General features: G+C 29.2%; 1 protein-coding gene and 1 non-coding gene across 2 annotated transcripts; one reads left to right on the forward strand and one right to left on the reverse strand.

Annotated features, from left to right (window-relative positions):
- Positions 1–1,105: 1,105 nt before the first annotated feature.
- LOC112999837 (U6atac minor spliceosomal RNA) lies at positions 1,106–1,225 on the reverse strand. Its single transcript, XR_003265055.1, has one exon. It is a non-coding gene; the product is annotated as a U6atac minor spliceosomal RNA (small nuclear RNA).
- A 6,001-nt stretch (positions 1,226–7,226) lies between these two features.
- Positions 7,227–11,625, forward strand: LOC102661656 (receptor-like protein EIX2). Its single transcript, XM_006599438.4, has 2 exons — positions 7,227–10,495; positions 11,235–11,625. Exon 1 carries the CDS (start codon positions 7,264–7,266, stop codon positions 10,456–10,458), a length of 3,195 nt encoding a protein of 1,064 aa, XP_006599501.1. The 5' UTR covers positions 7,227–7,263; the 3' UTR covers positions 10,459–10,495; positions 11,235–11,625.
- The last annotated feature ends 1,506 nt before the right edge of the window (positions 11,626–13,131 follow it).

The following is a 13,131-nucleotide window of genomic DNA, read 5'->3' on the forward strand; positions in this document are numbered from 1 at the left end:
GTTAAACAAATTTAGTATTTATTTAAATGATGTATTTGAATGTGTATTACATAGATTGAAAATTAAACAAATATGATATTTAATTGAATGACGTATTTAGATGTTTATTACAACAATTGATAATTAAACAAATTTTTTATTTTTTTACATATGTAAATTTTTATTAAACTTATGATTTTTATTTACAAATTATATATATAAAAAATTAATTGTCACAAAATTTATTATGTAAATTTACATGTGCATTAAATATATATTAGAAATTTTAGTATTATATATAGTGACATTAATTATTTTATAACATAATTGATTTATTAGTTCGGTTGATTAGAACATTGTGCTAATAATGCGAAAATAATAGATTCGATTCTTATTTGAACCATTAATTTGTAAAATATATTTTTAAATAAATTCGTATCAATTTTACAAAAAGGACAAACTGGAATTTCACATGTTATACTTTCTAGAAAGATTTTTTTGAAATACACTTAACTTTCTTTATTTTTTCTGTATTTCCTAGATGACCTTTTTGGAAAGGCAATTCTAGGAAAACAAAAACATATTTCTGGAAAGGCTTTTTTGGAAATATAGAAAAGTGTATTCCAGAAGAACAAAAATAACTTTCAGAAAGGTCTTTCTAGAATACATTAATTTTTTTATATTTCAAGAAAGGTTTTTCCTAAATTATATTTTTGTACATTTGAAAAGGCCTTTCCACAACTATAAAAAAATTAGTGTTATGAAAAGGCATTTCCAGAATATGTTTTTATATTTCTGAAAAGGCTCTTCAGGAATTATGTTTTATACTTCTAAAAAGACCTTTGCAGAATTATGTTTTTATACTTTTGGAAAGGCTTCTATGAAAGAATAAAAAATTGTATATTCTTGAACTTTTATTTTGTTCCTAACTTCGTCGGTGGCTTTGTGCTTTCTTTTCTGCATTAGGCTGGTTTGGTGGTGGTGTAAGGAGGTTGCAATAATGGTGTTTGGGTTGACAATCGACAGTGGTTTCGGTGGAGGCTTGGCTTGCTTGGGAGAGATAGGGTATTTGTGTCCATTCGGGTCCTTTGGAGGTGCAAGGAGCAAAAAAGGAAGGTGCAAGAAGAAAAAAGGGAGATCCAGAAAGTAAAATCCAAGTTATTGTTGTTAGGGATCTACTGAAAGATGAAAATTGTTTCCGTCCTTGTCAAGAGAGATGAAAATCATCTCTCTTTTTCACCTTTTCACTAAAATCTACTCAGTTACGCAAATAAGGGTTGTTGTCAATTCAATCCTTACTTTCACATGATGGATCTCATCACGAGTATGCTCGCTAGGAACCAAACTAAAATTTTTTGTTTAGGGGCTTTGCCCTTTCTTGAAACCAAAAAAAGAAAGAAAGAAGTAACTTTTTTACGCCTACTGTTAGAGATTCCACATGTTACAAACCGATTTTGTATAATTAAATTAGAATCAAATTCATATTTTAAGATAATATTAGAACTTATCCTAGTAAGTCTTGTTGGACTTATTGGGCTACCACATCAGATTGTTATCGAACTACTTGTATATATCAAATCTTGCAAATTTCATGCTCTAAAAATTTTAATGTATGTGTTGTATAGTAATGATACCAAAATAATATATATAAGTGGATGACATTTGTCACTTTATAATCCCTTTTTATATGATTGAGAGATTTATACCCACATTCTAAGACATCATTTTTTTTATTTTGTTATTCACACTCCCTTATTTTTTTTTTTTCAATAACGCTCTTTATTAATAATCATAGTTTTGTTGTTTCAAAATTTAATCTTTAAAAGTCTATCTATATGCTTCAGAATTAAACATTTGAAAGTCAATTCCACATTTCAGGATTAAATTTCTAAAAGTCTATTTGTATATTAAGATGAAAGTCTCTCTTCTAATTTAGATGAAAGTGAAACTAAAATTTTGTAATTTTCAAAATATTCCAAACAATAGTAGATCGAACAAGATGTTAAAGAGAGTGTTTTAGATACATTATTACTAACATTTTAATTTTTTTGTCCTGAGATCATGGTTGTCTTTTGACTCAGAGAGTCAAACACTAATTTTGCTTATAATGTGGTTGTCAGTGATCAAAAATAATTTTCACGCATAATGAAAATCAAATATTCGTTTTCTCGATAAATATATCATTTTCCATGGCCACATGTGAACACAACTATCATTTCTATTATTTTTAATTGTGTAGCAAACAGTGTGCATTTACATAATTCCAAAATTTAAATACAAAAGGTTTTATGCATATAATTTTTAGAATTTAAATTATGAAACTCACTTCATTTTTAACATAATTCTGAAGTAATGATACTACACTCACTTGTAAGAGCGATATTATTGGAAAAAAATAAAATAAAAATTTAGTGGGTGTAGTAAAATTGAGGTGCTAAAAAGAAATTCTAGAAGAAATGCAAAAAAAAAAATGCCATGACATCCAATCACTTTACTTTAAAATTGATTTTAATCAAAATTATTATTTTAAAAATCAATTTTATTCTAATTTTTATAAATACTCATTCAAATACTTATTCGTGCATCTTGTTGCTCCAAAGATTTTTCAGGAAGCATCAACATTATTGCGGAGTTATTAACATCTTTCTGCAACACATAATATTCTTTTAGCCGAGCCGAGATGAACGATGGGATACTCAAATTGCAATTAATATTTTTTCAGGAAAAATATGATTGGTTTGGACCTGTTTCAATTAATAATTGATTAATAACATCATGGAATATTGCTTGATTATGACAATTAGTTCAATTATATTGCTCCTATAAACACTAGGGTTGATCAGAAAATAAGCTAATAAATGTATTGACTTCTCCTTTTTCAATACGATACAATGTTTATGGTTGGAAGGACCACCTCTTGAGGTATGCCAGTTATTAGTTTTTATTGTTAGAAAATAGAATTCTCGTTTTTCCTTTTAAAAAAGTTATGTATTCCATTTTAAAAATACTATAATATATAATATATAAGTTATATCAAATTAAAAATATTACTTAATATGTCTTTACCTAAAAATATTAATTAATATGTCACACTCACATCCAACGAAGAAAATATAAAAGTAAATTTGTCGATGTGCTTTGCACACATGAAAAATAAAATTATTAGAGATATTTATAAAGATAGTACAATATAATGAATTAATGATTGTTTGTTAGTCCATGAAAAAATAGAGCGGAGCTTGAAGACCAATAACTACATTATAGGAAATTAGTAAAAAGAATCTCTCAACGAATAATACAGTTGAGAATTTGATTTATATTTGAGTCTTATAGCAATAGAATACGAATATCGTAGATGTTATTGTTATATAATAATGATGTATATATAATAATTAGATAAATTATAGTTTTTATTATATTCATACTGATTGTATATATGAGTATGAAATATTGATATTTTTGTATTGTAATATAAATATGATATTTTAAATAAATAGTGGGATATACATTATATTTTTTTGTAAATTTTTACATGTATCAAAATATATTAATACTTTCAAATAATGACAAAAAATAATATTTTCGTCTTTTATATTTTATAACTCTTTTGATGGGTTAAAAAATTAAGCACACAAACACATCAAATTTAAAAAGTAAAATGATTGCATAGACTTTAAAATTATTAGTCTTTGTAGAAATTTAATATAAAGACAAATTAAGCTTCCATTTTCTGTGCTTTAGCAAAATGACACATGATATTTATTGGTCTTAATTCTAAGTAGACTTTTCTTAGTATAATATCAATCCTAGAAAGTTTTAGAAATATTCTAACGTCCAACTTACGTATGTTTTGGAAGAGAGGAAAGAAAATGAAAAAGGGTAAAAAAGGTTAAAAATTTGAATTTGAAAAATTAGAAGGAAAGAAAATTTAATTGGCCAAAAGTAATACACATTTCCATCACTCCCCTTTTTTATTTTTCTTCTTTTATAGACCTTACACCTATTTTATCTTTGAGGAAGACTAACAATATTCTTTTCTGTTATTTATTAAAATTTATAAAAAATCACAAATTTTAATTAATGGTTTCACATCAAAATTAAAAAATATATATAATCATTAAATAAAAAATAGAACTCACCAATTTAAATTTATAATTTTTAATAATTTTTAGTCAATAATATACAAAATTAAAAAAAGATTTTTTTTTCTTTATAACAATCACGCTGTCCCACAATTTTCTCTTATTAGATTGGCTAAGTGCATTTTTTTTATTTTTCCTTCCTATAACCTTTAATTTAGTTCACAATTAAGAGAATATGTCTTCTAGGCTTGAAGAGAGCATACTAAATACTTAGGAATTTTTGTCATTTCATTTATTCTCTTGAATTAGAAAATATATTAGGACCTTATTTTACTTTAGAGCATGCTAGTAATTTTAAACATTAAGATTTCTCTTATTTTTCTAAAATACTTTTTTTTATCAATTTTTTTAATTTAAATATATTTTTAGGTCCTTTAAATTTGGATTATCTTTGTTTTTTTCCTCCAAATTTAATTTTTCATTTTTTAGTTCCTCAATTTTGAAAAATGATTTTTAAACCCTCTTGACTGATTTTTGATGATTTAAATGCATAACTTGTGGCATTTTTTGTAGGAGGAGGACTAAAAAAATATTTTTTAAAATTAAGGGAATAAAAATAAATTTAAATTTGGGGATCAACTACAAAAGTAATCTAAATTTGATGGTCCAAAAGTATATTTAAACAATTATTTCAAGAGACTATGAAATTTGATGGAATTAAGACCTAATCTTTGTAAGTTCTTGAAGCAGCCTAATAGGTAGATTCTGATTATAAAATAAGGATTACTTTGAGGAATTTATTATTAACATAAAGCTCCTTATCTTATTTTCCATGATTAATGTTCTAATTGTGAGATTTTGATTAGGGATGATAAAATAAGTTCAATCCATTGGATTGACCCATTTGATATGCTAATCAAAGCAATATAAGTTTAAATTTCCAACCTATTGTTAAAATAGGTTCAACCTATATATTTGGTAGGTAAAGGGGCAGTTATGTTGGATCAACGTGTCGGGTCAACTTTCCTTTTTATTTTTTTTCTTATATTTGTTGTAATTCATTCAAACTTACTTGTCGAGGAGGATGGTTGTTTTGTTCTTTTTGGTTTTTCTTCACATTTTTGTGGTTGCTTTGTTTCCTTTCATTTCTCTTTCATGAGTTTTAAGAGGGTGATCTGAAGGGGGGAAAGATGGATTAAGGTGTGATTTTGATGTGGATGTGGGCTGATTATTGTGGAAGAAAAATTAATGACAGAAAGAGTGATAATTTTACATTGGTTGTTTCATAATTGATGTAGAAAGACACTTTTTATGTTGCTTACAAAACAATTGATGTAAAAAAGGAAATACATTTTACATAGACAAGATTTACATATTGGTTTTAGAATTGATGTAAAAAGCTCATTTTACCTGATGCAAAATATCTCCCCACCATTGGTGAATTTAAAAACATGTGCAAAGACTTTTTTTATTTCTTGGGGACCGGTGCAAAGACTTGAAATTGCTAGTCTATACAAAACATTCATGTAAAGACAAATTAGTCATGCATTTTTTGTACTTTGGCAAAATAACACATCATATTTCTTGGTGGGCTTAAATAATTTTTTTTTTATATTTTAGTCCTTGTAATTTTAATACTTGGTTTTAGTCCTTACTATCAACTATCAACATTTACGGATTATGTAATAATGTTGTTGGTTGTCCATTGACTCGTCACGTTACTAATGAGTTAATTTGATAGACTGTGATGTGTAAATTTTGTAGTAATTAGGATCTTCAAATTCTCATGTGTTAAAAATAATTGATAATGCTAGATTAGTTGATGAGAGATTTTAAAAAAATTACACCTTATTTATTGTTAAGATCTTTGATAGCATGAGAAGTCAATGAATGGTTAATGTAACTACATGTTATGTAGTCAATTAATGTTCTTACTTTGATAATATGGACTGATTTATGTTTTTAATTTTTACTGGGACTAAACATTATTGAAAGGCTAAAACAAAAACACTCTAATAATTTATAGGAGCCAAAATGTTGTTTAAGCCTTGTTTGTTTTAATTTTACATAGACTTTTCTCAGCATGGTGTGCTCGTTAAAGTGACAAACTCAAATACTTTAATGTGCAGCTCACGTAGTGTAATTTAATGACATTACAAAAATTTCCTTGATAATCTAAAAATAAAATCAGTTATATTTTTTATTTATTAAAATTTGTAACATCATTTTTTTGTCGAATTATCTGATGAAATTTTAGTTGTTACAACTTGCTGGTACAGTATGAAGTAGAGCTTGATGAATCTGTAATTAATATATGAGATAATTTTATTACACAATTATATAATTATTGAATTTTTTATTATAAATTGCTTATCACCTGAGCGTAATAAAGGAATTTAAAATATATAAGCCTCGTATATGGAGTCTTCGTATTTTAATTTTTAAAATAAAGTTTTTTTTAAGAGAAAACTTCCTTATTTTGCTGTCTTCGATAAGTGAACGAGAATTAACAAGTCTGTCATTTAGTCATACTATGTTTTTCGTCGTCATATTTTTTCTTTATTCTAAAAATTTACATTTGAAAAACTTAGTTTGTTTTCTTGTCTTTGAACAAGAATTAACAACTTTTTCGTATGGTCATACTATCATCACTGTTCCCGATTTTCATTTTACTGAGTTGTTTCATATCAGCAAAAATATAATGAGCAATAATTGTTTTCAAAACTAACGTATGCATTGGTGAATTTAAAAACAAGTGCAAAGATTTTTTTATTTCTTGGGACAAGTGCAAAGACTTAAAATTGTTAGTCTACACAAAACATTCATGTAAACACAAATTAATCTTGCATTTCTTGAATAACACATCATATTTTTTGGTGTGCTTAAATAATTTGATTACAGAATTATATAATTATTGATTTTTTTATTATAAATTCTATATTTTTTCCATGAAGAATGGTAAGTTTAAATTGCTTATCACCTGAGTGTAATAAAGGAATTTAAAATATATAAGCCTCGTATACGGAGTCTTCGTATTTTAATTTTTAAAATAAAGTTTTTTTTAAGAGAAAATATCCTTATTTTCATCTAACCATACTATCAGCTATATAAATCCTGCCCCAGGCTCCATCTTTCATACTTCACCATTTAAGAGAAAGTGATCACAGTAACCGATCTTTGTTTTACTCTTAGTCATTTCATAATGAGTTGTTATTCTCTGAAACTATTTTATGCACTTTTGCTGCTTTTATTGCATGCTGCAGTATCCATTCTTGGATTCAACAGCCTTCCCAATAGCGCAGAAATTAAGTGCATTGAGAGTGAGAGACAAGCACTCCTCAACTTCAAACATGGCCTCAAAGATGACTCTGGCATGCTGTCTACATGGAGGGACGATGGCAATAACCGAGACTGTTGCAAATGGAAAGGCATCCAATGCAACAATCAAACTGGTCATGTTGAGATGCTTCATCTCCGTGGTCAGGATACACAATATTTGAGAGGTGCAATCAATATCTCTTCATTGATTGCCCTTCAAAATATTGAACACTTGGATCTCAGCTATAATGATTTTCCAAGGAGTCATATCCCAGAACACATGGGCTCGTTCACCAACTTGAGATATCTCAATCTCTCTTATTGTGCATTTGTTGGGAGTATTCCTTCTGATATTGGAAAGCTTACACATTTACTGTCTCTTGATCTAGGTAACAATTTTTATCTCCATGGAAAAATCCCTTATCAACTTGGAAACCTTACACATTTACAATATCTTGATCTAAGTTATAATTATCTGGATGGGGAACTCCCTTATCAACTTGGAAATCTCTCACAGTTGAGGTATCTTGATCTTGCGGGGGGGAATTCATTCTCGGGAGCACTCCCTATCCAGATTGGGAATCTTTGTTTGTTGCACACTCTTGGACTTGGTGGCAATTTTGATGTGAAATCCAAGGATGCAGAGTGGTTGACTAATCTTTCTTCCTTGACCAAACTTAGGCTAAGTTCACTACACAACCTTTCCTCTTCTCATCACTGGCTACAAATGATCAGCAAGCTTATTCCAAACTTAAGAGAGTTGAGGCTAGTTGGTTGTTCTCTTTCAGATACAAATATTCAATCTCTGTTTTATTCACCTTCCAACTTTTCCACTGCTCTTACCATCCTTGATCTTTCTTCAAATAAGCTCACATCCTCAACATTTCAACTGTTGTCAAACTTTCCTTCTCTTGTTATCCTTGACCTTTCCTATAATAATATGACATCATCAGTCTTTCAAGGTGGTTTCAACTTCAGTTCAAAACTTCAAAATCTTGATCTGCAAAATTGTAGTCTTACGGATGGAAGTTTTCTTATGTCATCTTCCTTCATTATGAGTTCTTCATCTTCTCTTGTTTTCCTTGATCTCTCCTCAAATCTGTTGAAATCATCAATTATATTTTACTGGCTCTTTAACTCCACCACCAATCTTCATAACCTTTTCCTTTATAATAACATGTTAGAAGGTCCCATTCCAGATGGATTTGGGAAAGTAATGAACTCTCTTGAAGTTCTTCACCTATCCGATAACAAACTGCAAGGCGAGATTCCATCTTTCTTTGGTAACATGTGCGCATTGCAGAGTTTACACCTCTCAAATAACAAGTTGAACGGGGAATTTTCTAGCTTCTTCCGAAATTCTTCATGGTGCAACAGACACATATTTAAGGAGTTGGATTTATCTTATAACCGGTTGACTGGCATGTTACCTAAAAGCATTGGATTGCTATCAGAGTTGGAGTATCTTAACTTGGCTGGGAATTCTTTGGAGGGTGACGTCACTGAATCCCATCTTTCTAATTTTTCCAAATTAGAATACTTGAACCTATCAGGGAACTCGTTGTCTCTGAAATTTGTCCCGAGTTGGGTTCCTCCATTCCAATTAATACAGTTGGGACTCCGTTCTTGCGAGTTGGGCCCCACTTTTCCTAGTTGGCTCAAGACTCAAAGTTCTTTTCATTTTTGGAATAAGTTGCAAAATATGATATTATTAAATATGTCTCACAATTATCTCATTGGTTCAATTCCTAATATATCGTTGAAGCTTCCTCTCAGACCGTCTATACTTCTGAATTCCAATCAGTTTGAGGGTAAAATTCCGTCATTTTTACTACAAGCTTCTGGGCTGATGCTCTCTGAAAATAATTTTTCAGATTTGTTTTCATTCTTATGTGACCAAAGCACAGCTTCAAATTTGGCCACTTTAGATTTATCACGCAATCAAATAAAGGGGCAACTGCCAGATTGTTGGAAATCAGTAAAGCAATTACTGTTCCTTGATTTAAGCAGCAATAAATTGTCAGGGAAGATTCCTATGTCCATGGGCGCCCTTGTTAATATGGAAGCCTTGGTTTTACGAAACAATGGTTTAATGGGTGAGTTACCTTCTTCTTTGAAGAATTGCAGCAGTTTATTTATGCTGGACCTGAGTGAAAATATGTTGTCGGGTCCAATACCATCATGGATTGGAGAAAGTATGCATCAATTGATAATCTTGAACATGCGAGGAAATCACCTCTCCGGAAATCTACCCATTCATCTCTGTTATTTGAACCGTATTCAATTGTTGGATCTTTCAAGGAATAATTTGTCAAGAGGAATTCCATCATGCTTAAAGAATTTCACTGCAATGTCTGAACAGACCATCAACTCAAGTGACACTATGTCTCGTATATATTGGTATAATAACACTTACCATGCAATTTATGGTTTCTCATCGGGAGATTATACGCTTGACATAACATGGATGTGGAAAGGTGTGGAACAGGGGTTCAAGAATCCAGAGTTAAAGCTCAAGAGCATTGATCTTTCCAGTAACCATTTAACCGGTGAAATACCAAAGGAGGTCGGATATTTGCTTGGGTTAGTTTCTTTGAATCTATCAAGAAACAATTTGAGTGGAGAAATTCCTTCTCGGATTGGGAATTTAAGGTCACTAGAATCACTTGACTTGTCAAGAAATCACATCTCTGGGAGAATTCCTTCTTCTCTTTCTGAAATTGATTATTTGCAAAAATTAGACTTGTCACACAACTCTCTTTCTGGAAGAATCCCATCAGGAAGACATTTTGAAACCTTTGAAGCCTCTAGTTTTGAAGGAAACATTGATCTTTGTGGTGAACAACTTAACAAAACTTGTCCTGGGGATGGAGATCAGACAACAGAAGAGCATCAAGAAACAGCAGTCAAAGGTGATGATTCAGTTTTCTATGAGGGATTATACATGAGCTTGGGGATTGGATACTTCACTGGATTTTGGGGCTTATTAGGGCCATTACTACTGTGGCCTCCTTGGAGAATTGCTTACATGAGGTTTCTGAACAGATTAACAGACTATGTATATGTATGCTTATTGTGAATGTGGGAATTGTTGCTGATCGCTCCAAGGCAAAAAGGTATGTTCTAGATTTATTTGTCAATTTCATGGTTTATGTTCTGACTTAGTCTTATTTTACATATATCAAGAAATTGCTTCACTGGATCAAAAAGAGCAATATGGATTTCACTTAGAGGAGGCCAAGAATAATAATAATAATTTAATCTAATTATTATGTAACTTGTAATTTTTTTTAAATTTTTTACAAAGAAAAAATATACAACTATATTAAGCATAAAAACATTACTATCTAATTAATTTTATCATTTATATGAAAATAAATAAATAATTTTTTATTCCTAAATACTAGAAACATAAACTCTTTCAAATATATTAATTAGACATTTATGGAAGAAACAAATAGATGTATTTTTTAAAATGATTTTCCATAATTATAAATGTACACTTACACATTACAAATATTTTATTATTATCTTTAATTTCTTTTTATCTCACTTTTTACTATCACATTATATTACCTATTATACATACACTTCTCTTTCTTTTTTCTTTTTGTCGCCCTAAGTGTCAACTAAGATGACATGTATTATTTTTCAATATTTTTTTTCATAAATTTTAAGGGGACCGTAATTCTTTTAACATGGTATTTTAAATACACTTTGTGAAAAACTTGGGGGCCATGGTCCCTGCATGTATACTTCCATTTTCAATTTTATATGAAAAAATATAATTCTGTTTATATCTTGTAATTAATCCAGCACATTAATTGTTGTAAAAAAAAATGCTGATTGTTGCAGATGTGCTGCAGACTTCTGATCAGAGAAGAAACCATTGTTGGCAGCTACAAATGCGAGATAATTTCTTTAATATAGGAGTTTACAATGTTTTGTATTTAAGTAATGAACTGCAAAATCTTGTTTCCAGAAAGTTAGTATGCTATTGTTGTATTTATTGTATTTGTAATGCTGTTTGTTTTTCATTATTGTGCTTAGATCTGTGATATCTAAAATTTCACCACTTCATATTCATCTTCAACAATGCTTTCTACTATATTCTCCTAGTGCAGCTATACTTAACTGTGAATCAAATTTGTGCATGAGAAGAAGAATGCAAGATACCCTATTTGTTCCTAGTTACTACCAGTGTATTTGCATCCTTGTGTTAGACCCCTTCTGTACATGCACTTTTGCTTTGCCAAAAGTAGCAAGTAGAGCATTAAAAATTGCATCAAGCTAGTGTTAGGTTGCTGGACTTATCAAATTTTATCTATTTATCTCAATTATCACGAAAATAGAAAAGAGTATATCTGTAAATGAAATTCACACAATGAATGCTAATTTGAAATTCTCTCTCTTCCGTTGCACCAATATGAGAGTGCCAATTAGATCCCATCATCTAGTCCTTATTTTCGTAAGAAAAGGGAAAGGATCATAGGCAGTCTAAAACACAACTTCATTTCATGCAGTTTTGCCATTTCTTTTGCAATTTTCATTTTTTTATTTGTATTCTGCCATTTAAATTGATACACTTTTCTAAATGTTGTAAACTATCAAACTTCTAGTTTTATAAGAAGTCTGTCTGCAATAAATGGTATCATTAGTACTAAGTACATATTCTCACTGGTATCACTGAAAATATCTGTTGGAGACTACCTTTTCAAGAGAGGAGTGGACCACGTATGGTTCATCATGGGCTTAGCCTGTCAAATCATGATCATGATTCGTTGAAGGTTCACCACAAGTATTTACAATAAATCTATTGCAATACTAATTTTTCTTTTTTCTGCAGCTTTAGGCGAAGTCTCCCTAATTTAGGAATAAATGCCTTAATTCTAATCACTAGTTAGCAATTACTCTATCATCACCATCCATCTTATATCTTTTGAGAGAAATTCAGAATCTGACTTGCTACGCTCATTCTCCTCATGCTATTTCATTGATCAAGGGTCCTATCATCTTGCCTCATCGGTATGCTTCTCTCATTTAAAATATTCAGAATATGTCTTTACCTAAAAATATTAATTAATATGTGACACTTACACTCAACTAAGAATAGTAAATTTGTGGAAGTGCTTTGCACACTTGAAAAATAAAATTATTAGAAATATTTATAAAGACAATATAATGAATTAATGGTTGTTTGTTAGTCCCTGATGAAATTGAGTGGAGCTTGAAGACCAATAAGTATATTACATGAAATTAGTTAAAAGAATCTCTCAATAAATAATATAGTTGAGAATTTGATTTTTATTTGAGTCTAATAGTAATAGAATACGAATATTGTAAATAACATTGTTATATAATAATGATATATATAATAATAATTAGACAAATTATAGTGTTTATTATATTCATACTGATTGTATGAGTATGAAATAGTGATATTTTTGTATTATAATATAAAGATTATGTTTTAAATAAATAGCGTATAAACTATAATTTTTTAAAATTTTTCACATGTATTGAAATATAATAGTACTTTAAAATAATGATAAAAAAAGATGATATTGTTGTCTTCTTTGTTTTCTAACTCTTTTAATGGGTTAGAAAATTAAACACACAATCACATCCAAATTTAAAAGTAATACGACTATATAGACTTTGAAATTATTAGTCTTTGTGAAAATTTTATATCAAGACAAATTAATTAAGCTTGCATTTTCTGCGCTTTAACCAAATGACAAATGATATTTAT

Source organism: Glycine max, chromosome 16, assembly GCF_000004515.6.
Source record: "Glycine max cultivar Williams 82 chromosome 16, Glycine_max_v4.0, whole genome shotgun sequence".
Taxonomy (NCBI): Eukaryota; Viridiplantae; Streptophyta; class Magnoliopsida; order Fabales; family Fabaceae; genus Glycine; species Glycine max.

Excerpts from the sequence above, each read along its gene's own strand:
- LOC102661656 (XM_006599438.4), top strand. The coding sequence starts at position 7,264 with ATGAGTTGTTATTCTCTGAAACTATTTTATGCACTTTTGCTGCTTTTA.